The sequence below is a fragment of the Ascaphus truei genome, chromosome 1 (genome assembly GCF_040206685.1).
Source record: "Ascaphus truei isolate aAscTru1 chromosome 1, aAscTru1.hap1, whole genome shotgun sequence".
NCBI classification, from domain to species: domain Eukaryota; kingdom Metazoa; phylum Chordata; class Amphibia; order Anura; family Ascaphidae; genus Ascaphus; species Ascaphus truei.
In genome coordinates, this window is record NC_134483.1 from 199729106 (window position 1) to 199755354 (window position 26249).

The following is a 26249-nucleotide window of genomic DNA, read 5'->3' on the forward strand; positions in this document are numbered from 1 at the left end:
TCTATCTATATCCAACTGAAGAGCATGTTCAAAAGCATTTCTTACGGTTAGATCATCATAACCCCTATCTTTAAACCTCTGCATAAGATTTTTTGAGTGATGAATGTATGTCTCATCTGAAGAACAACGTCTCCTTAACCTAAGGAATTGACCATTCGGTATCCCCTTGATTAGGGACCTGGGATGACTGCTGTCTGATCTTAAAAAGGTATTACGTGAATTGATCTTCCTGAAAACCTCCATCTGTATGGTACAGGATAGATCAATATACAAATATATATCTAAATAATTAATATTAGTTGCGTGACTTTCAAAAGTGAAATTTAAATTGAAATTATTGTTATTCGATATATCTATGAATGTATCACTATCCCCATCCCCATCCCAAATGAGGTCATCGATTGTTGGTTTCTCTTTCTAAATGTTATCAACATTTCGGGAGTTGATTTAAGTTTTAAGTTTGAACCAGTTGAGTCTATTAAATAGAGGCTTGAATTTTTCCCCAGATGCAAATTTTCATTTATTTGATACAATAATAGACCTTCAAAGGTTTACAAGAAAATTAGCTCTTAAAAAATTCTTTGCCAAAAAAGAAGGCACTAATAATAGTAACTCATTCACTACAGTACAATCACTCCCGATAGTGTGGTAACATCTGTGGTTAACAGCCAAGATTCATTATCTTCTTTTAAAGAAATAAGTGTTATTCATGATTTAGAAAGTTTACTTTCCGAACAAGCTCATGAGGAACTTTAGATTCATGGCAATTGAGCACATTGAGATTCCAAGACGTGGAGGAGATAGACTAAATAGTTTAAATAAAAGAGAGATCTTTTTGGGTGTTTTCCTTGGATACTCTGGCCCCAATGGCATAAATTTTGATTGGGAATTGCAGCATTTTTTGCACTAAACATGTATTTTTTATCATATATGATTCAATTCCTTCCCACCGTACCCCCTTTTTTCAGGTTTTTTCATTTATCCCAATCATATGTATGTATGATTCAATGGGAGGTCATTATATGATCTCATACAAGAGATATATTATTTAAAGTTGCTTAGAGTTCAGTGATATAATAAGTATCATAGGACCAATCCTCTAGAGATAGGGACTCAAATTAATTTTAATAAATACATTAATAAACATAATACAAACAACAATGTTCAGGATCGTTTAGGGATAGCCATTGTGCATTTGTCTAAAAACGTCCATTGACATGTCTCCACAAGATATACAATGGCCCCTTTAAATTAATGATTTATAATCATGATTAAGTGTGTTTTTTATGTTTTCTTTTTTAGTTACACTGGCGACACACTTTATTGAAGTGTGGCCAGTTCCGCAAGCCGGGAGATTTCCCGGCTTGCAAGTGGCAGCCCCTCGGCGTGCCGCGCGTCACCGATGCGCGGTCACGCGTCATCGGGTGCCTGCGCCCCCTGCACGCGCGTCCAGGGCTCCCCGAGGGAGCCCTGGTGTCCCGCGATGTGGGGGACGGCGGCAGGGGGTTCCGGGGGACCCGGCAGACCCGGAGAGGAGAGGGGGAAGCCGCGATCGGCGGGCCTCTCCTCCGCTGCTTCGGCGCGCGCCCGGCACCCTCCGGCGCGCGCCAGGTAACTGCTGCGGCCGAGAACGGGCAAATGCTCGAATAAACTCGGCCGCAGCAGTATTGTATGGTTCAAATATTGTGAGGATTCATACTACAGTAATTGCTTTTTTATTTTAAATCACTACAAGTTTGATAGTGTTTTTAGTAATAGTCAATATTTCATATGGGACAGTGCTTTCGATTTTTCTATGTGTGGGTTTATTTGTATATATTTGTGGGATATTTGCTCTGACCCAATTAGGTTATATGTCTCTGTTTCAAGGTGCCCATTTCTTTCCTTCCTTGTGCCATACTTTTTTCAGTCTTTTTTAGCTGATAACCAGCTTTAACAATGTTTTGTTAGATAAGAGGTATGATGGCTCCCATTGGTTGAGGGGCCGATACGTCATCAGAGAGGGAGTGTTCTTTTTGTCTCCTTAGATCATGTCACTTTGCATGGTGTTTCTCAGCTGGCTATTAGTTTAATTACACTAGTTCTCCGTGAGAGAAGGGGGTGTGATGATTCCCATTGGATGAAAACGCTGATACGTCACGAGTGAAAGGAGGAATTATAGGTATTTATGTGCTCGATCGTTTTTTGTATACCGTACTCTTTGATAAAGCGTGTCTGACCATGCGAAATGCGTAAGAGTGTTTTCTTACTGTTTTTTATGTGCCTTAATAAATTCTCGTGCCTAGACTATTGAAGTACTGGTCATAATTTTCTCCAAGGCAGCTGCACCGCCGCTCACGATCTCTGCATACTGTCTAAGACATGCAAATGAGCATACAGTAATATTTCCATTTGCTATATGCTTTGCTGTGGAGGGTTTTTGTCACTTTTTTTACCCACCATAACTTTACTAAGTATATATATATATATATATATATATATATATATATATATATATATATATAAATATACACAATCCCTTTAGGGAAGGGAGGGGGAGAGGAAAGGTTAACCCTCGTTCTAGCCTGGCTCAAGGTGCTGCAATCAGGGGCAAAATAGAATATACAACAATAGAAAAAGAAATCCCTATAACCAGAGCACCCTGGAAAGGCCAATCCACTGAAAACACCGGAATAAAGTGGTATATGTAATTGTAACAGGGGACTTATCCCTGTTCACAAATGTGCCTCTAATCCAGCAGTGTGGTGGTTAACTGCTGGTAGCAAATTAACTAACACCACCTGCCTGATTACAGGTGGTAGAAAAAGCCTGCCTTTGAGACAGGAAGTGACTCCTTAGCTCATGTGTGAGCTGAACTTTGGAGACAGAGAAGAGGTTCTTAAGTCTCCCAGGAGAGACTGACCAAGAGAACACAGATCTCTGGAGCTGAACATGTCTTGAGCTCCGCCAGAAGACACAGCAGAGCTGCTTCCAAGACACAGGGGAAACTTCTAAACCTGAATGCTGACAAACCCTGAAGAAAAGCTAGCAACCAGGGACAGGGAAGATTTTCCCTCCAAACTACAAGGAACAGATAAGACTTTTATTACAAGACTTTTTATATCTGTTCATTTCATGCTATGTGTTTGGGGCTGGGAGACATGCTTAACTAAGGGAGTTGTGAATTGCATAGTATTTCACTAGAACCACACCCAAGTGAATAGAAGCTTTGTTTTCCCCTTGTTTGGATGGTTTCCTGATGTTAAGGAAAAGGCTCAATAAAGCCTCGTTATAATTTCACCTTATAAAGTCTCCAATTGTGTACCTCTGTGAACGAATGATGAATAAATTAAAAATATCTTTATTAGGAGATAACTCAATATTAAAATAATGCAGGTAAGTGAACCTATGCCTCAACTCAGTGTTGAGTGCTCTCGTTATAGGGTTTCTTTTTCTATTGTTGTGTGTGTATATATATATATATATATATATATATATATATATATATATATATATATATATATATACATATATACATATATACATATATATATATATATATATATAGATATATATATATATATATATATATATATATATATATATATATATATATATATATATATATATACATACAGTATATTATAAATAAATATATATACAGTATATGTAATCAATATGTTAGCTTAAACTTATTTCACCTTAGACCAGTCTCCCATTCTCCAGATGTAGCATTTGGAATAGTCTTCACAGTCTTCCATTTCCTTAGGTCTTGTAAACAAAAGGCACTTCTTACGAGGATTTGTGCACCTCACAGTACGATGTCGAACGCCCTTACCACATTTCAAGGAGCACTGAAATACAACAACATTACTATTTATCCTAAAACTAAACCATTGTGCCTGCTTCCAGCAGTTTGAAGAACATTTATAGCACTTTGTCAGGCAGATACTTTATTAAGCTCACCAGCGATGGTGAAAACTTGTGCTGTAGAAGATCATGGACATGAATAGGGATAGTGAGCTTAGCACCTAGAAATATAGTACAGGTAGTCCTCGTTAGCCAATGTTTCACTTTACAATGAATGGCATATCCAACGCTTTACAATGCCTTCCTAAGGGCTGTTTTTCAATGCCATAATGCGTTATCCAACGCTTGAATGCATTATCCAACGTTGACCACCACTGATTAACATGGGACTAACTTTACAACGGTTTTCACTATCCAAAGCTACTTCCAGAACAGATTTCGTTGGATAAACGAGGACTGCCTGTACAGCATTTTTTTTGTGTTGAGAAACTTAAATCCCTAAGCCCAATAAATTCAATATGTATGGAAGCAATATCCAATAGTAGTCATACTGTACTGTAATTTCTGTGGGGCAACTCTTCTCACAGATCGAATATGGATGTGAACACCCCTTGTTAGCTACAAAATGCATCGATTACTCATTATGTTCAAGTATTAAAAAATTGAGTTAGATTGTAAGTTATTTCGCTAAATGTGCATGTTTTTAAACAGTTTCAGCAGTAATTCTGGAATATTGATAATGTTTTGGGAGATTCATATTTTACTGCCTACTAACGGAACTACCCCCCTCCCCCTCTCCCGGAAAATTGGAAGCATAAAAGTGAAAAGAATCATTTGACATTCATTCATCCCAATTAATCTACTTCACATGTGTGCTACTACACCTCAGACCACACTCCGGCCTCCCACACTGTCATACAGTCCTGGCCCTCACAGCGCTGGGAAGAAGCAGGTTTGGATCCAGGGCAATCCTTTTCACGAGCTGTAATCAGTGTCCCATTTCTGAGCTGTTGTGTGCATGCCGTCTGCCTACTTTGAGTTCCTTTCCCACATGTTCTGGAACATGGAGTCCACTCTGTCATCATCCATCTAAAAGCAAACAAAGATTATTCAAAGTAAGGCACAGCTACTGTAAACTATTGTCATGCCATTGAGGAAAAGTATTGTATTGTAACAAAAATAGATTATATTTGTAATTTTACTGTACCATCTTCTTATTATAATATATTTGTAGTATCCATTATTTAGGAAAATGAGATAAGCTCAATGCTTGTATCCAATGGGTTATAATAAAAAAAAAACTTGAGCACATCAAATATTTGATAAAGTAGCATCACGAAATGACCTCACAGAAGGCTTCTCATTGGCCAGCGTAATGCAGGAAATGTAAACAACTATTTTTTTACAGTAAGTGCTTACAGAATACACTCCATGTCTAATCAGATTTAAACATCAAAAAATATTTTAACTAGTAGATGTGTGTGAACATGAATACAAGTATTGCAACGTGAATGATGTGTACAGGAAACCAATATAAATAAACTTCTACTTGTAAATATCTTTTACCTCATTTGACAAGGCTGTTCATTGCATTTTCTAATCTGTGGTTCTGGCTTTGTCAGGTCTTTGCAATTTCTGTTGTCCACAATGGATATATTTTTATTCATGATCTTTGTACAAGACACTGTTGTCTTCCTTTCCCCTATTCGCATAACAAGAGACAATAGGTAACATTTATGGACCGTAGTTTAATACTAAAGAAAACAACATTGTTTTGGGTTTATACCAGTTCATCTCCTAAGTAACAAAAAAAACTACTTTGAAATCAAATATTTTAAACTGCAAATATTTTTTTTCTATTACATGGCATATCGGTTTAGTGATTAAAACCTTAGAATGAAAAACATTAGATTCGAAAATTATAATTCAAGTAATATGCTGCACACCGGGGAAATATATATAGTACCTAGCACACTATGAGATTCTCCAGATATATTATAGATTTAATTAGGTCAACTAATTTTCACAAACGCCGCATTAAAAAAAATAATGAATATTTAATGACACACAGACATATTTTACCTCCTCCACAAACAACATCACAGTTTTCCCAACCAGAATGTGTCCACATATACAAAGGTTCATTCACTTTAGCACTGCGATTCTCTGGAACAGGGTCTAGTGGTATTGTATATTCATAATGGAGGCCATAATTCTGGTCATGAAATAGCAGCACCTGTAAAGTACACAGTAACAGGATCCAAGTCCGTACAAAAAGGGGAGATTTGATCAGCAAAGGAAATGGAAAATTGGCGCATATTGCAACCTACAGTATCCTGAAGTATGGAAACTATGCTGGCAATTGCAGATGTCATATTTTTTTTTTCTTGCAATAAAGACTTTGAGGCTACTGTGTGTATGTGTATGCATTTTATTGGGAAGCAGAATATTTTTATTAACTCAAAGTGTAATTTGGCTTGTATAAATCTGTCACTTCTTGGAAACAGTCGGAGCTTAATAGAAATGCTTCCCGGAATAGTTGCAGGTTAACAGGTGAATAACTTAAAAAAAAAAAAAAAAAAAAAAAAAAGCAATAGAATAAAAAGTATACTTTAACACACAACATTCAGAAAAATGGTTTCAAAATTACAGTCAACGGTATTCTACCATATGTGCTACATAATTTTGGACGCTAAACATAACTTAAATAAATTAAAGGGCTTTCTTTCCTGTGAAAGTTGCACGGGCGTTGTTATTCCCTCTTTCTTTTTATCGTCTATCCTGGATAATTATCCTTTTAGCTTCTCTTTCTGTAGTATAAAACTGTTTTCATGTGTACAGTATGTACCGTATGGCAGGGGCGCGCAAACTTCTTGAGCTGCGCCCCCCTGTCTGGGAGCCGCAGCGTTTGCGCCCCCCCCTCTCCCAATGACTCAGCGTCAAATGACGTCGCGGGTCATGTGACGTCACATGATCCCACCGTGTCATTTGACGCCGGTTTGTCATGGTGACACGTTGCCGAAGACTCAACAGAGAGCAGGTAAGTGAGTTACAGAGTCCTCACGCGGCATTTAATTTAAATGCCGTGGGGAGAAGCGTGGGGCCTCTGTAACCACCCATGCCCCCCCTACAAATTCTCCCAACCCCCCCCTACTTTGGGCACTGCTGCCGTATGGTAAACATTTATGATCAAATGCATTGCAGGTGTACAGTTATGATTTACTGACCTTACTAAGATTAGCTGTCATAAAAGCCAAAATATCTCTGCCATTTTCAGTTTTTCAAGAAATAAGTATGTTACAACACAGCTAAAATGCTCTGGAGTCACTGTCACATTCTGCATCATTTAGGATTAATCAATAACCCCCCGGAAAAGAACTGTGTTTTATATTTCAAAGAAGCTGTTTGCTACTGTATGCTTTTAAAATGAAACGTTTGAGCAAAATTAAAAAATAAATAAAAAATACCCACCAAAAATAGCAATCTTATGTGCTTGTGTACTTTAACTTAAAAAAATATATATTTAAGTAACTATCCTCACACTGATGAGACCCAAAAGGTTGAAACAGCTGTCTGTGAGAAGGTTTGCTGACCATGCATTTCTTTAACCCAGGCTTTGCTTTAAATGGTGTGTAAAAAAGCAGGTCCATAGCTTATAGCGATCCATGGTAAAGTGGATAAGAAGCAAAAGAGTGACACCCTGTGAGTGCTCATGTAGATGTCGTTACCCATAACTCTTTGCTGCAGAGCAAGCACTGTATGCTGTGCGATTATGAGCTAAAGCAGGTTTGTGGTCCTCTCTCAGACAGCTGAATATGCTCATAAGTGTCCTTTATCATTGTTTAACATGTTTGCAATTCCAATATTTCTTGCAAATTGGGAATATGAGTTTAATGGCTAGCTACCAAAAAGGGATTTGCTAAATAGTCGAAATTCCAAAATAACATTACTGCATGATCAAATTATGAAGCATCCAGTATAATCAAAACTGAAATTCAGTTGACGCCTGACGTGTTTTATGCATACGTACCAGTATTGGCTGCACAATAGTGTTAAATTCATGTGATTCTTTTTATACAATGCAGCACTGCCAGCAGTTTTTTTTAATTCATGGTTAACTATATCATTTGCAACAAACTAATAAAAGAAAAAAATTGGGATGCTTTTCTATCTTATATTTAGAATATCTTACCAGTAGATGTAGGGGAGATGTTGTCGGACCTTTTGCAGAAATCTTTTCCCAGAGACCTCTGCGAATATAGTGCACAGTAGTTCCTGCCATGTAAAATGTTCCTGGATCTTCTATCTTCCAGTCATCATTAATAGACTGCTTGCTGGCATCCCTGAGTGCTACAAAAAAAAAAAAAACGTGTAAAGTGATTACTCACAACACAAACGTTAGTGCCCATTTTTATGTGCGTTGACACAACACATCTGCAGCAAGCAAAAATCACCAACTATTATTTTAAAAGGAAAAAATGTAATGGCTTTGCGCAGTGTATCACAATAAGTTAACTGACAGCTTGAGTTACAGAGGCATGTAAGTGGGCATGTATCTTGAGGGATGTATGCTAAATATTACAGAAACTGGAAACTATCAGAAACAAAATGCAGTTTATCAGCATGATTATTTACATTTAACCCCTCTATGGGATTGCCATGGCTTTTTTGGGGTTTCTGGTGCAAGCTCATATAGGTAGTGATACTTTTCCAATTATACAGGATTGGGGTGAGCCAACAGATGCTAAGCTCCACCCTGTCTGTGTTGCCTGGAGACGATGACATCAGAGGGGGTAAATATAGGAAGGATAAGGTTGTAGAGGTTAGGTTCCTCGAGGAGTGACAGGGGAGGAGCCTCAGTGTATATAGTTAAGAAGTATGTTCCTGAGTATGTAGAACAGACCAGTCCCCATTTATTATGTTCTAGTTAGGGATAGTGCCCCTTCGGATAGGGCCCTAAGAGATGGCCAACGTGAAGTCAGTGATTTATAGAAGATGAAGCATGCTCGCCACAGAAGCTCCCATAAAGGGGACCACAGTGTGCCATAGGATCGGCTCTACAGACAGACCCACACACACCTTAGTTACAGGCTGTCTGCAACTGGCAGTTAATTGACAGAAGTGGGGGGGAGAGGGGGGGTAGATCTACTATCTCTAGTGAGTCAGCCAAGGATTGAGAAAAAGTCGCTATTAACAGAGCATTATGTACAGTGGTTGACAAATCACCAAAAAATCTACTCGCCACACAAAAAAATCTACTCACCACCTAGTACCAAACGTGTGCTGCTTGGGCCAATATTTACTCGCCCGGGAGTTAAATCCACTCGCCTGGGGCGAGCAAATGTATAGGTTTGTCGAACACTGATTATGGACATTATGCAGAACAGGGGCCTGTCAATTAAGGGAATCCAGTTGTGTCCGCACCTCCCCAACCTGCTAAATGACAGTGCCTGGGGATGCAACCGTCAAGAGTACATACAAGTCATAAGAAAGCGATGACACTTTTACTTATGTTTACATGTGAATGGATGAAAGGTGCTTAGCATATATAGTGTGAGGATGTTCCACATGTTAGGGGCAGTGAGGGAAAAAGTTTAAGGTGCGAGAGCAGTAGAGGGAAAAGGGGTGGAAAGTAGAAAGTTATGAGCAGAGCACAGGAGATGAGCAGGGACATAATGAGAAATCAAAGCTGATATGTAGGGAGGAGCAGATGAGTCGAGAGCCTTAAAGGTAAGTAGGAAAACTTTGTCGTAAGTGAACCAAAACTTGATGGGAACCAGGAGAGGATTTTAAGGAGGAGAGGAGTAAGCATTTTTTTGTGAGAAATTATTGTAGCAGCAGAATTTTTGATCGTTTTCAAAGGAGAAAGTTATGAGACGGGGAGGCCTATTAGCATAATATTGCAATAATTCAGATGGGAGAAGATAAGGGCAGATTTCGACAATGTTATAGAGGTAGTAGCGACAAATTTGTGCCATGTCGTGAATGTGAAAGGAGAAGGAAATGGAGGAGTCAAATGTAACACATACAGTAGGCAACATGCTTTCACAACAGGATGGATGGTATAACCACAACACTGTAATGGAAAAAAGGGCATATTAGTCCAGGTTTAGGAGGAAAGTGGAAGAGCTAAGTTTTAGACATATTAAGTATAAGGCAGGGAGCACCATCCACAAGGATATAGCCAGGAAACAATCAGAGACTCGGAACTGGATTGCAGGTGGTAGGTTACGGATGGATAGATAGATCTGTATATTATTTGCATAGAGATGATACTTAAAATCAAAGGAGTTAACGAGGTCACCAAGTGATAGTACGAAGAGAGAGAAAAGGGGAGGTCCCAGAAAAGAATACTAAATAGCAACCATAAAAAGGCATGAAAAGACATTGTCTTACAATAGTTTGGATGCAGTGAAAAGTTAAACCATTAGAGCAGTAGCCCCACCCCCCTCCCCCAATAAGCCTACTCTATATGAGTAACTCAAATAATGTCGGCACCTTTTAAAATATTTTTTTTAGTGTTAAAAAGCAGTTTTCTTGATCTCTGGCTTTTGCGGGTACCATGTTAACCTTTAGACCAGCGGTGCGCAAACTGGGGGGCGCGCCCCCTTGGGGGGGCGCAAGATTATGTAGGGGTGGCGCGGGCTGCTTGCAGGGAAACCTGGGGGCGGGCAGAGATGTGCACGGGCTGCCAGAAGCTCCGTGCTGCTGCTTCTATGTGTCTGTGTCTTGTAGAGGGGCGGGGCTTCTCTCTGCACACATAGACAGCCCCTCCTTATCTTCCTGTCTGATTCCCGCACCAGTTGTCAGCAGCATCGGAGGTTGGTGGATCGGAGCATGTCGCCCCCCCAGGTGAAAGTGTGTGTGTGTATATTGAGTTTGTGTGTGTGTGTGGGGGGATTGAGTTTGTGTGTGTGGGGGGGGGAGGATTGTGTGTGTGTGTGTGTGTGTGATGGGGGGGGATTGTGTGTGTGGGGGGTGGTGGATTGTGTGTGGGGGGGGATTGTGTGTGTGGGGGGATTGAGTGTGTGTGTGTGGGGGGGGGATTGAGGTTGTGTGTGTGGGGATTGTGTGTGTGGGGATTGAGTATGTGTGGGGATTGAGTGTGTGTGGGGATTGAGTATGTGTGGGGATTGAGTGTGTGTGGGGGGGGATTGAGTGTGTGTGTGTGGGGGGGGATTGTGTGTGTGTGTGTGGGGGGGGATTGAGTGTGTGTGTGTGGGGATTGAGTGTGTGTGTGTGGGGGGGGGATTGAGTTTGTGTGTGGGAGGATTGAGTGTGTGTGTTTGGGGGGATTGAGTGTGTGTGTGTGGGGGGATTGTGTGTATGTGTGTGTGTGGGGATTGTGTGTGTGTGTGTGTGTGTGTTGTGTGTGTTGTGTGTGTGTGTGTGTGTGTGTGTGTGTGTGTGTGTGTGTGTGTGTGTGTGTGTGTGTGTGTGTGTGTGTGTGTGTGTGTGTGTGTGGGGGGGGGGGGGGGAGGGGGAGTGTGTGTGTGTGGGGGGGGGGGATTGTGTATGTGTGTGGGGATTGAGTGTGTGGGGATTGAGTGTGTGAGTATGTGGGGATTGAGTGTGTGAGTGTGTGGGGTGTGTGTGTGGGGGGGGATTGTGTGTGTGTGTGTGTGTGTGTGGTGATTGATTGAGTGTATGTGGTGAGTGTGTGTGTGTGTGTGTGTGTGTGTGTGTGTGTGTGTGTGTGTGTGTGTGTGTGTGTGTGTGTGTGTGTGTGTGTGTGTGTGTGTGGTGATTGAGTGTATGTGGTGAGTGTGAGTGTGTGTATGTTGTGATTGATTGAGAGAGTGTGTGTTGTAATGCAGTGGTGCGCAAACTGGGGGGGCAATGAGGCGCAAGATTATTTTGTGGGGGCGCAGGCGGCGTGCGACGAAAATTGGGTGCGTGGGCCGGCAGACATTGTGCGCGAGAGGACGCAAAAGCTGTGCGTGAGGGGCAGCCAAGAAGATGTGCACGGGCGGGCAGCCGAAGATGTGTGCAGGTGGCTGAACAGGATAGTGCAGGTGGCGGCCACGTGATGGTGTGTGAGCGCAAGCGCAGGGGCTTCGGAGGTACGGGGAGGAACACGCCTGAGCACGGTGAAGTCAAACGCCCCTCCTTCGGTATCTGCCCTGCAATAGCGCTGTGTTCCTGCTCTCCTCCGCTGGCAACCTGCTTCGCTTCGATCCTCTGCAAGTGAAAGGGTAGGCTGCCACTATATCAATCACACTATGAAAACGGAAAAAAAATAATAATACTGTAGGTAGAAGTGTGGATGACAATGGGGATAGCAAGCCAAAAAGCATGGAGGGGAAGGAATAAAAAAAGGGGGGGTGAGAGGGAAGGGAGGTAGCAAAGAGGTGGATGAATGCCCCGCCCCCCCCCAAAGGATTGCCTTTGTGCCCGTACGCTCTCCCAAGCTTGGCGCTTGGGGAGACAAACAAAATTTACTTTGAAGTGCGCTCAGCAGCAGTCAATACACACACACACAGCCACACACAAACACACACAAATAGCCCCGATCCACGCTTGCAAAATTATGCAGGACACCCTGTGCTCATGCTTGGAGAGTTGGTGATGTCACTGCTCTCAGCGGCAGCAGCCTAATTTTGCAAGCGCGAGCTGTTGAAATATGTAAGTATTTAAACATATTTGGATTTATATTGTATACCGTTTAAAAAAGGGTTTTTTTTTTTTCATGTGATTTTTCATCAGGCAGGGGGGGCCCGAGAAATTTTATGGATGAAAAGGGGGGCTTGGCATAAAAAGTTTGCTCACCCCTGCTTTAGACTAGGCTGGGCTCTCGGAGAAATGTTAACCTCTTAGGCCCAGATCCACAAAGCTTCATTAAGTGACTTAACGTTATGTTATTAGAAGATAGTACAACATTATGCTAAAATAACATGATATGAAGCCTATATAAATGAGATGTTGATTTTTGCATATTGTTTGCTTTGAGGATACGAGTTAACCTCTGGGTAAATAACGACCATTAATGTTTTCGGTAACATCATGAACGTACAGTAATGAACCCTGGTTTAGCGAATATAGGTCTTTCACACTTAATATTTCAAATCCTTATATCTCCTGAATGGAGCATCAGATGTAAGAAATAAAAACAAAATTGGAACAGCCAAGAAGATAGGTTTTTAGTGAAAAACTAAAATTCTAAAAATGGTGACCAGCGGGAGCTGCTTTAAACTTAAATCCCAATTGTTCTCAAGAGTAAACCACTATTATGGATGGCAATCTCAAAGCTAAGCAATACATAAATAATTGTTTTTCTTTCTTTCTTTTTCAAAGTCCCAAATAATCTTGTCACTATTGCCTTCAATAAAATACTACAGTTAGATTATTTTAAACACTTGGTTAAGTAATGTTTTGCTGGAGAGGGAGAGTCCATTGTTTGTAAGTGCCAAGTGACCTACTGTATATACCTCCCCAAACACTAAAACGTGGATACATCTCTATTAGCATATTTCCCTAGTATCTCAGGTGTGTTCAATTTTGTGCACAGATCTCTCTCAAGGAAAATAACTGCTGTTACAGATTTGGAGTAATTTGTGGATCTAGGCCTTAGATAGTAAACTTTTCAGGGCAGGTTCTCATTCTGCCTTATGTATGATTTACTTGCTCTCTTATGTCCATTGTTCATACAGTGCTTAGTTTTCCCAGTATTGTAAGTTTGTAAAGTTTGCTCCTCCATGGATGAAGCTCCGCTAGTGAGCAAAACACATAGGGCATAATGACACTGTGACATCTATCAGGAAGCGTTTGGGAGAGAGAGACGGAGAAGAGAAGAGAGCTAGATTTGCCGAATGGCGTGGGTTAGTGCAGAAATAATTTAAGTTACCTTTACGTGGATATATACTCCTAGCTGCTATTAGATTGCCTAATGTGTAACTAAAATACAGCAATATAACTGATCTAAGTTAGTACTCTGTACTCTGCCCAATAGGCACAGGAGGCGAAGGATTCAAAGCTGGTACTAGGGCTTATATTTCAAGACCAAAGTACTGTTTACTGTGTATCTATATATTTCACTGACTTCTCAGCCACTTTCACTCTGGGCATCTACTATTATGCTACTGAATATCTTATGGCCCCTAGTAAAACAATTGGAGTGTCCACTTTTAGCTAGGCAGAAATTCTCAGTTTTCTAGCCTCCTCCCTCCCTATGTGAGGTATTATACTCTTCAGTGGGTAATGTTTATATCTGTCTCCTCTGCCACGCTCCTGTACTTTTAGAAACTAGTTATGGGTTATTTTACTATGTCACTCACCACATTTTCGTTTGAGCTCATTCTGTTTGAGTTTTTATCCAATATGTAAATAAAAGTAATATTTTATGTCTCATGGTGTGCTCCACAAATGTGCCCTGTCTTTAGAGAACTTCTCTTAGTTCTCTAATGTTTGTGTTTTTTAAGTTTGGAAAGCGTTGCATAACTGTTGACACTGTATAAATAAAAAATTATACATACAGTACATGATTCTGAAGAAAGTCATAAACCCCCCCCTGACACAATTGTGGCAGTCAGTATTAATCCTTGAATTTCTGATTTATGCATACTGTAGCAGAATAATGTGTCTTTAGTGCTGGTCTCTGTACGCGGCATTAAAATGCAATAGTTAACCTTTTAGGTTTTATGAATAGCAGTAAAACAAATAATCCTTTTTAAGTTTAGGTCGATATTTTCATTATTTTTGGCCAGCATTTCTGTTAAGGTTAAGTACAGTGTATATTTAGGCTCTATAGTTATGGCTGTTCCTAAAAATTTGTTTTTAAAACACAAAAACTGAAATACTGTATGTCTTTCGAGGAAACGTTTTCTATGTTTTAAATCGAGAATATTTTATTGTTTCTTTTTTTGTATTAATTAACAAGTAAGAGTCAGTACCAATGATTTATTCAATTCAAAATGTATTTTTCATATAATCGCATACTAGTAAGTGTGAGGCAAGATTACGATTTTAGAAACTCTTAAAAATAACCTCCATTGTGAATTACTGTATATACTGTAGTAATTGCTTTATAATCAAGCCCTTGTAATTTAAACATTGGAAGCACTGCGACATTCTTTCCCCAAAAATGTTTGAGCCTATTATTCACCTTAACAAAAATGCTGTACTACATATAGTATCATATACTGTAGTAGTAGCTAATTAAAAAAACACTAAACATAAAACATTTTAGAGAAGATGTTACTGTTTAGCACCCGAGGTAAGCAATGTTTTTTTTTTTTACAATATTGTTTCATTGATTGATAAAAAATTATCTGTAGCTATTGGCGTTCAAACACATTGCTATGTCGCTCATTAAAAGCCCAATAACCATTTTTTTCAGATGGAATATATTTTTAATCCTACAATATACACAGATGATTGAGACACTTTCAAAGAGATGTAACTTTTTTTTATTGCTTCTTTGTTGGCATATTTTATAGGGTACAGGTGAAAATTGGACAAAGGGGAACAAACACACATAATAAATAAACTCTTGGGTGCTGTCATCCACTCAAGCCCCTGAAGAAGCAAAGAGAGACTTTGTGAAATGCATAGGGTGATTTCCAGACAGACCTGTGCACCCTAAAGACTATAAACAGCTGCTGCAGCTCCCTGCACGTTATCCTCTACTATGGGAGAGTAACCCGGTGAAACCCGGACGTGAATAGGTGCGTGCCCGAGCGCACAAGCACGTGATCATCTCTAACGTGAGGGACTCATCCAGGAGCAGGGACAGCAAAGGCAGTGAAAATAAGAGAGACATACACCCAATCTGTGGTGTAAACACTGGGTCTATGTGCTGAATGACAGCACCCAAAAGTGTGAGTGGGAATTTTTCCCGTTTTTACTTTTAACCATTTGAATACCTTGAATACTCTTGAAGAAGAAGCACTTACCCCAGATGGACATATTGGCATTTACCTATAATAAGGACATCTAGGCTAATAAATATCTGCTTTAGGTTAGCCAGATTGGGATTGGGATTTCCTGTGCACCATTAGCGCTTTTTGGTTATGTTTTAATATTCTGGAGTGCCACTAACATCTACAGAAAATGTATGTGTATGTGTATGTGTAATTTATTTCAACAACATTAATTTATTAGATTAATATAATTGTTATTAATATATTCTAAAAAGTTTTAGGTAAATTCCACTGCAGTTTTTAGTAACATTTTATTTGGGTGATATTTGGTAAATGTTATGCATATACTTTAGATTATTATCATTTTACTATTTATTAAATTATATCAATATTTTATATTAAATACATTCTAAAAATATGATACACCTAGTTTTAATTATATATACACAATACAGTGGATATAAAAAGTTTGTGAACCCCTTAAGATTTTCACAGATTTCACATATTTCAAACCTAAAATGTTGTTAGATCTTAATCTAAGTCCTAATAATAGATAAAGATAACCTGATAAAACAAATGACACAAAAACATGATACTTTTTCAACATTTAGTTTTCCACGAATGAATCAACATTCAGTATCTATGTGTGAAAAAGTATGTGAACCTTTTAGATTCAGTACCTGGTAGCACCCCCTTGAGCAGCAATGGCTTCAACTAAACATTTCTTGTAACTGCTGGTCAATCTCACATCGGTTTTGAGGAATTTTGTCCCATTCCTCTAACAGAACTGCTTCAATTTAGTAACATTTGAGGGCTTCCTTGCATGTATAGCTCGCTTCAGGTCCTGCCACAACAACATTTGAATGGGATTTAGGTCCGGACTTTGACTAGGCCATTCTAAAATGTGGAATTTCTTCTTCTGCAGCCATTCTTTTGTACATCTACTTGTCTGTTTAGGACTATTGTCTTGCTCCATGACCCCCTTTCGCTTCAGCTTCAGCTCCAGCTCACAGATGGATGGTATGTCATTCTCCTCTAGAATCTTCTGATACAATTCAGAATTCATGGTAGTGTCAATGATGACAAGCAGCAAAGCAGCCCAAAACCATCACACCCGTGCTTGACTGTTGGGATGAAGTTCTTCTGTTCAAAAACAGTTTTGGTTTTTGCCAAATATAATATTTCTCATTGAGGTCAAAAAGTATTACCTTTGACTCGTCTGTATAGAGAACATTGTCCCCCAAATCTTGTGGATCATCTATGTGTTCTTTGGTGAATTTCAGATGGGCAACAATGTTCTTCTGAGAGAGCAGTGGTTTCCTCCTGGCTATCTTTCTATGAACACCATTCTTGTTCAGTCTTTTTCTAATACTTGAGTCATGAACACTCAGATTAGCCAAGGCAAGAGTGGCCTGCAGATCCTTGGATGTTACTCTGGGGTTCTTTATGATTTTCTGGATGTTTTGCTGGTTTGTTCTTGGAAATATTTTGGTAGGACAACTGCTCCTGGTAGAGTGACTGGTCGTGAACTTTCTCCATTTGTAGACATCTGTCTGACAATTGATTGGTGGAGACCCAAATCTTTAGGAATTGGTTTGTACACTTTCTAGACTGATAAGCATCAATAACTGCTTTTCTGAGGTCCTCAGAGATTTCTTCTGATCATGGCAAGTCATGTTTCCACACACCTGTATGGTGGAGATCAATCTCACAAAGTTTATGATCTTTATATAGGGTGGGGCCACCCTAACTCACCCCACAAGATGTACCAAGTTATTTAAATACCTGATTCTAATTATCCCTTTCAATTTAGTTTATAAAACCAGGGTTTCACTTACTTTTTGCACATAACATGACTCCCAATTACTAATTGTTTGTCTAATTCAGACCATACAGTACATCAATTTATTTCAAAAGACATGGAATTGGTTAACATAAACCCTATTGAATATTTAAGAAAAGACTGGTTTTGATTCCAGAAGGATGTCATGGAAAAACTATGGAATTGCCATAATTATCATTGGGGTTCATAAACTTTTTCACACCACTGTGTGTGTGTGTGTGTGTGTGTGTGTGTGTGTGTGTGTGTGTGTGTGTGTGTGTGTGTGTATGTATGTATATATATTATACATTACATATATACATACATACATACACATATACTGTACATACAATGTTCAGAAAAATCGAGACCCCTTTTGTTTTTCATCATATCGTACATATTTCTCGCTCTATGCCCATGAAAATGAGTAGGTCTGTTATGTAGATTAAAACTACATAAGAAGCACACTGTGGACTGATAGCTAAATTAATGCCACGGTATTATATCAACAAGTAGCAGATACACTGCAGTTCATTCATGTTCATTAAATGAGAAATAGGAGTTTTTCCTTCATAGCTCGTAAATGCGTTTAGTGGTTGTAATCTAATCTGAAACACTAAAATTACTTCAAAGTTTGCATTCAAAGTGTGTTCAAAATGTCCTCTTGCTGAAATGCATACCCGAAGGCGAGAATGCCACTGTATGATTCCATAATCTGCGTGGGCCTCCAACATCAATCCCCTCACACCTTAGGGTCCTGAACCTCCACACGAGGCGAGTTCCAGCTGGAGTGTCTCACCTAATGTCTATGTGTGTCCATGGCCTGGTACCAGACCACAGTACATTGTATGGCTGTTCGGTCACCGGTGCAACAGTACCTCTGTGTACTAATGGGGCAGCGTCCTTACATGCAGCCTTCCCTGAAATACTCAGCTGAGGTGACTCAGGGCATAGCTGGGGCCTAAAGGGGTAAGACTAGGTCTAGTCCAGGGAAGCACTGCTCCCTGGACACTACATGCTCAGGGCCTCCCTCCGTCTGACTGAGCACGCTTTCTCCTGTCCCAGAGGATACCCTGTCTCTCCCCGGTACTAAAGCCCTATTTGCTGGGACTACCCATGTGTGTTGCCCTCCTAGAGGATCCTGGGACATGTAGTTTTCTGCAAGATATGCTGTCTAAAATGGCCACTGCACGCCACTGCGCATGCACCCCACCTCTGCTATGGCTGCCTGTACTGGAGTGGCTCCCAGATCACGTGGAGCTGTGGCGGTCCCCGACAAGCCAGGCATCCCCCCACCCCGAATGTTAGAAGGGGGACTCGGCTACATGTGTGTATATATAGTCAGTAACGCAGTTGGCACTCACGTGGAGTTGGAGTTGATGTTGGTGCTTATCCCTTAGAGGTGAGATAGTTAAGGTGTTTTCACTGGACAGCCGTGCAGGAAAAACGAGACAGCACACAAAGTTAGTAGTTAAAAAAAAACTGTATTGAAGTACGTGGCACACACACTGATGTTTCGGTCCTCACAGAGGGACCAAAGCACTCCCTTGAGAAAGGTCCCTCTGTGAGGACCGAAATATCGGTGTGTGCCACTTACTTCAATATAGGTTTTTTGAACTACTACCTTTGTGTGCTGTCTCATTTTTCCTGCACGGCTGTCAAGTGAAAACACCTTATCCATGTGTATACTGTATATATATATATATATATATATATATATATATATATATATATATATATATATATATACACATCATACATTACCAGCAGCAAGGATGGCAAAGAGGCGACAGCACTCAGTGATGGAATCAGAAAAATGTGTATTGAAAGTGTTTCTCAGGGGGGTGATCCCCTTGTGTGGATTGAAACGTTGGACAATATTGCTCATACAGGAGTGCCGGATATCACTTTCTTTTTTTATACAGGCATAATAAAAAAAGTCAGCCCTTTGAGAAAGTCGCCGTCTGGTGATGAAACGCATCAGGGAACGTCATTGCGTCATCGCATCACTACAACATTACGTATGCGCACGAGGCCGCCTCGAGCACAAGATAACATTGCGGCCATTCAAGTGTAGGAGGCAATCTCTGGGACTCTTACAGACGGATTTGACCATTGAGGACATCTCTCATTTCCCCGTAGCAGCCACATTGTCCATACAGCCCTGAGGGAGCTTCGATCTGTTGATTCCTGATACAGAGAAACCGGATGGTGGTAAGTTATTCACAAATTGCCTGAATTGTTTTTACTCTTGTAAGTGCATTTCCTCCCCCCCCTCTTCCCCTCCCCTTCCTTTTTTACCATTAAATGTACAATTTTAAACTATGGGACGTGCACTCTCTCCTCTTTTTTTCCTATACAGGCATACCCCGGTTTAAGGACACTCACTTTAAGTACACTCGCGAGTAAGGACATATCGCCCAATAGGCAAACGGCAGCTCGCACATCCACCTGTCCGCATGTCCTGAACAGCAATACCAGCTCCCTACCTGTACCGAAGCTGTGCGCAAGCGGGGAGACTATAGAGCCTGTTACACATTCGTTATTTACATCAGTTAGGCACATATATGATGATTGCAGTACATTACATGCATTGATAAGTGGAAAAAAGGTAGTGCTTCACTTTAAGTACATTTTCGCTTTACATACATGCTCCGTTAATGCGGGGTATGCCTGTATATATATATACACACACATACACACCATAAAATTGAATTTTGCTATTACAGCTACATAACTATGTTGTAGTGTTTGAAAGTGAAAACAAAAATTTGCCTCAGCTTGGCGAGAAAGATAGTCCATCATGCAGGAATTTGGGGGGCTTGAATTTTGTCCCTCCAAACTCGGTCATCTCTAGTATTGTATATCATAATCATATTGAGCTGCTGTCGAACCACTGCTGGATGGAGGCCTCCCTAGTGATAGCTCAGGTACTGCGGTTGAAAACCAATCTTCTTCATGTTGCTCCCACAAATTTCTGATTTCATGCTCCTATCTTACTTTGGGTCGTCATTTTGGTCTTTGAATTTCACTTGGAATCCAGTCGATTACCAACGTTGTCCAATGATGGTTATTTCATCTTGCGATATGTACTAACCACTGCCATTTTAGTTTCTTCACCCTTGTGTTGATGTAACATACTTGTGTTTGCTCTAAAACTTATTCGTTCTTTTTCTTAGCCGTCTTATTGGTTCATACCCAGCATATATCTCTCCATATTGTTTTAAGATGCCTGAAGCTCCTGAGTCACTTACGTATTCAGGGTCCAAGTTTCACATCGAAAGTTTGTGTTGTTTCTTCCAAATGCGCTCATCGTTATTCTCCTCTTAATTTCATTTACAATGTTTCCATACATTGTTACTTGCCAGCAAAGATAGACAGAGTCTTTGACTTCTTCTAGTTCTATTCCATTTATTTTGATCTTTAAGGAGTTGACAAACTTATTAAACATCACTTTGGTCTATATGAGATTCATATGGAGGCCCACTTTCTTACTTGCTTTAGCAACAGTTCTCTGATTTGTTGCTGGAGGTCTTTGGAAAATATAACATCTGCAAATTGTAGGTGACTGAAGTATTCACTGTTGATTTGATTCGTTTTTCTTCCCAATGTAATGTCTTGCTATGAAAGCTTTGGTGACATGGAGTCTTCCTATTGCGCTCCCTTGCTGATCCTTATCTTGCTCGTATCTTCATGTAATGTAATAGTTGATGTGGTATTGTAAATGTTTGTTATAATATCAAAATACTGCAAGTTTCTTCAACATGTTGTCTTCTTAAAGCCTCTAGAACCTCTGAGGTGTAGATTGAATCAAATGCTTTGGTGTAATCTATGAATCCTAAACTGTGTGGTTGATCGTATTCATTACTTCAGGAAATCACATCTTGTAAGACTTGGATGTGGTCCATTGTGTTGTATCCACACTGCAAAATCCTGCTTGTTCTCTAGGCTGGGTGAAGTCTAAGGTCTATTGCAGCCAATTAGTGAGTATCTTCATAAAAATATTGTAAGTGATTGTAAGTAGATTGATTGGTCTCTAGTTCTTGGATTCTTCTTTCTCTCTTTTCTTGTGGATTTGAACAAACTAATAGAGAGGATTGGCTCAGTGAGTAACTGACTGGACCTGAGTTTGGAGCAGGGGAACCTTGTTTAATTCCCGGTATTGGCTCCTTGTGACCTTGGGCAAGTCACTTTATCTCACTGTGCCTCAGTCACCAAAAACATAGATTGTAAGCTCTACAGGGCAGGGACTGTGCAAAATGTCTCTCTAAAGCACTATGTAATACTAGCAGCACTATTGCATTGCTCCAGGTTTCAGGAATTGTCCTGTTCTTAAAGCAGCATGTACTTTCTCTGCTTCTTCCTTCAAGATTTAAGTTGTAATTCTCTTCCTTAGGAGCCTTCCAATTCTTTATGGATTGTATTGCTTTTTCCACTTCTTCTGGAAGGATGCATGGTACATAATTAGTGGTTTTGTCTTGCTCTTCCTTTGCTAGGTTATGCCCTGTTATCTGTGTTCTTGTACAATTTAATGAAGAAGTACTGAACATTCTTTATGAAAAGTGCAGTCTTTTATTGTTGATCTATGGTCTTGTGTGAGTGCAATGATTTCCTTCTTCCCAATCATAAATCTCTAATACATGTAGCCGAGCCCCCTTCTAACCTTCTGTGTCAGGGGGGGAGCTGCCAGGTAAAGGGAGCCGCCGGAGCTCCACGGTGGACTCGGAGTGCGGGGCCACCATTTTAAATGTTGCTCATGCGCAGAATAAGCGGTGGGCATGTGCACTGAGATAGATGTTACGGCGGCCATTACAGGGAGCAGGACTACATGTCCCATAGTGCATAGTGGGTAGGCATCAGGTGGAAGTCCCAGCCAATAGGGCTTGATCCTCTAGTAGGCAGGGAGATATGCTTTGTTGTGCAAGAGACTGCGAGCAGTCTGACGGAGGGAGGCAAAGGAACACATAGTGTCCAGGGAGCAGTACTTCCCTGGAGTAGGCCTAGAATTATCCTGTATGCCCATCTAGGCCCTAAGTCCCCTCAGTGAAGTATTGTAGGGAAGGCCCCAGGTAGGGACGCTTCCCAATTAGTTCTAGCAGTACTATTACACCAGAGACCGGATGGCCCCACGGTGCTCTGTGGCCTGGGACCAGGCCACAGGCCATATCATAGACACTAGGCGAGACACTCCAGCTGGAGCTTGCCTCTCAAGGCAGATCAGGACAAGGCGTGAGGGAATTTTGCAGACCCCACATCGTGGAAACATGGATGCGGCTCTGCTAATAGAGGATCTCCACAATTCCCTGGTCATAGCCAGGAATGTACCCACCATGCACCATCACATCAAAAGGGGGGTAGCACTACCTCACACTTTGGATGGGCTTGCTCATGAGGACATCAGGTTACAGGTGTCCAGGACACCCTCAGTACTTTGAGGGACTCACTCCTGGTTCTGTATGTGTATTGCACAGGGATATTGTTATTGCTATCGTTATTATATGTGTGTGTCAGTAAACCGTTGTATTATTCATCACTGTATTGGTTCCTGTGAGGGGTTATCCTGCCAATGCTTGGATCCCTCATGGGTGGAGGCTCTGCACTGAGAGAAGAAAGAGCTCACCCCATGCTCCCAGTGGTGGAGGCTTAGACCTCCTGTGAGCAACAGGTACAGCAGCATGCGTAGTTCCCATAGTCATAGGGAAAAGGGGCTACATACATATATGCTTCTTTTACACTGTTACATAATAGTTGAGGTTGAAAAAAGACATAGGTCCATCAAATTCAACCTATGCTAAATTTAGACAACAGATACGTTATCCTGTATCTATACTTACTTATTGATCCAGAGGAAGGCAAACAAAAAACCCCATTAAGGGGAAAAATTAATTCCTTCCTGACTCCAAGAATTGGCAATCGGATTAATCCCTGGATCAACATCCTTCCCATGTATACTTATTTTGTATATCCCTGTATACCTTTCCCATCTAAAAAGATGTCCAACCTTTTTTTGAACAAATCTATTGTATCTGTCATCACAGTCTCCATGGGTAATGAATTCCACATTTTAACTGCCCTTACTGTAAAGAACCCTTTTCTTTGTTGCTGGTGAAATTTCCTTTCCTCCAACCTTAAGGGATGGCCCAGAGTCCTTAGTACTGCCTGTGGGATGAATAGTTCTTTTGAAAGCTCCTTGTATTGTCCCTGAATATATTTGTATATAGTTATCATATCCCCTCTTAGACGCCTCTTTTCTAATGTAAATAAATCTAATTTAACTAGCCTCTCCTCATAAGTTAGATTGTCCATCCCCTTTATTAATTTGGTGGCTCTTCTCTGCACTCTCTCTAGTTCCATAATGTCTTTTCTTAGGATTGGTGCCCAAAATTGTACTCCATATTTAAGGTGTGGTCTTACTAGTGCTTTGTAAAGGGGCATAATTATGTTTACTTCCCTTCCATCCATTGCCCGTTTGATGCACGATAAGATCTTGTTTGCCTTTGCAGCTACTGCATGACATTGGGCACTATTGATACTGTAAGCCTGCAATCTACAAGCACTCCTAAATCCTTCTCCATCAAGGATTCCCCCAATATATCTCCATTTAATTTGTAAGTCGCCTTTTTATTCTTGCATCCCAAATGTATAACCTTACATTTATCTGTATTAAACCTCATTTGCCATTTACCTGCCCACGTTTCCAGTCTCTCCAAGTCCTTCTGAAGAGAAATTACATCCTGCTCTGATTCTATTACCTTACACAATTTAGTATCATCAGCAAAGATGGAGACTTTGCTCTGGATCCCAACCTCAAGGTCATTAATAAACAAGTTAAAAAGCAGGGGTCCCAGTACCGATCCCTGAGGTACTCCACTCACGACTTTAGCCCAACCTGAAAAAGTTCCATTTGTGACAACCCTCTGTTGTCTGTCCTTTAACTAGTTTTTAATCCACTGTGTTGATGCAGTACACTTGAAGGAGAGACCTGTGATATTTGGAAAGTTCTCTACACTATAATTCAATTAATGAAGAACCCTAATGTTGGTCCCCTAAAAGGTACTTAATCACAACCTACTACTAATTTACATTTCTCCAGGACCAAGACAGATGCCAGAACTTTGTAGTATAGTATATCAGTTTTTTAATTAGAGTGCCAAGAGTAAACTGTGAAAAGGGGATCTTTACTTAAATTCAGGTTACTTGTATGAGCTTGAGAAAAGTATTTACATTGAACACAATAAATAAAAAATGTAACCGGTTTCGATCGATTAGATTGGCAGTTTATGTCAGCTACGCTTTCGCAGATGGGATTCACAGACAAAATTTTAAATAGTATAAACACACTATACTCCACACCAACGGCCACTGTGTGGACGAACAGCTCTTTGTCTGACCCCTTTCCAATATTAAATGGAACTAGGCAGGGTTGTCCACTCTCACCTTTGTTGTTTGCCTTAGCCGTTGAACCATTAGCATGCCAGATAAGGATGAACCCCAATATTGAGGGTATTTCTGTTGGTCAGGAAGAATTCAAAATAGCTCTTTTTGCGGACGATATACTATTGACGCTTTCAAAACCTCTCACATCCCTCCCTAACCTTTTTCATGTTCTATCAGAATTCGGCTCACTTTCAGGTTATAAAATTAATCATTCTAAATCCATGGCCCTTAGTTTAAATCTCCCTAAAGAATTAGTAAAATTACTCAAACTAAATTTTGACTTCAAATGGAACGCGAACCATATTAAATATCTAGGGGTCAACTAACAAAAAATTATTCAATTTTATACAACGCAAATTTTAAACCCTTCTTTGACCAGATAGTCAAGGACTTAGCCACTTGGAACCCATATATAATATCTTGGTTTGGGAGAATAACTACTATTAAAATGAATATTTTACCTAGACTCCTCTATCTCTTTCAAACTCTCCCGGTTAAAATCTGTCAGAAAGATCTAAATAATATTCAGAAGAAAATTTTGAAGTTTGTCTGGCAAAACAGGCGACTTAAGAGTTCGCAAAGATATTCTTTATAAGTCCAAATCAGAAGGAGGCTTAGCTCTTCCGAATTTACAAAACTACTATAGAGCAGCTCAATTAGGGCAACTTGTTTGCTGGCATTCAAACCCAACCGAAAGGAGGTGGGTCGAGATAGAGGATTTGATTTGTTCCCCATGCAGAATAAAAAATCTTCTCTGGCTCAACAAAAAGTCTAGACCACCCGAGAGTTTCAAAAACCCGGTGATATCCTTTGCCTGTAATATCTGGGACTCAAATCCAAGTTTCAACTAACTGGTACCCATTCCCTCATGCAACCCCTATTCTCAGACCCCTCTCTTCCTTTTTACACAGAAAACCCACTCTCCCATACCTGGGTTCAAAAAGGACTCACGAGAGTAAAAAATATTCTCGTTCAAGGGAAAGTCCCCCCATTCGCTTCTCTGCAAACGAAACATTATATCCCCTCTTCCGATTTTTTCAGATTTCTCCAGGTTAGAGATTATATCCAATCAGCCTACAAATCAAGCCAACCCCATGCTTTAACTCTGTTTGAGGACTTGTGTTTACACCAACCCCACACAAAGGGCATCATCTCCAGAATTTATCAAAGTCTATCCTCTATCAAGAGCAATCAAACCCCCGATAAATATATGGTATCCTGGGAAAAAGATCTTAACGTCTGTATAGATCTCGATACCTGGAAAGACATCTGGGAAGCTGCCTCCAAAAATTCATTGTGCGTTGTAATAAAAGAGAATATTTACAAGTTAATATTCAGATGGT

General features: G+C 40.3%; 1 protein-coding gene across 2 annotated transcripts in view; it reads right to left on the reverse strand.

Annotated features, from left to right (window-relative positions):
- Positions 1-26249, reverse strand: part of ADAMTS19 (ADAM metallopeptidase with thrombospondin type 1 motif 19) — a 406770-nt gene that overhangs the window by 37989 nt on the left and 342532 nt on the right. Inside the window, exons 16-20 of one of the 2 annotated variants that reach the window (XM_075600164.1) lie at positions 7982-8139; positions 5872-6025; positions 5356-5491; positions 4674-4878; positions 3681-3833 (exon numbers count right to left, since the gene is read on the reverse strand). In XM_075600164.1, the coding sequence (XP_075456279.1) occupies positions 3681-3833; positions 4674-4878; positions 5356-5491; positions 5872-6025; positions 7982-8139 (806 nt within the window). Of the gene's footprint in view, positions 1-3680; positions 3834-4673; positions 4879-5355; positions 5492-5871; positions 6026-7981; positions 8140-26249 lie in introns of those variants that run through there. The other variant, XM_075600173.1, reaches the window with a different exon arrangement.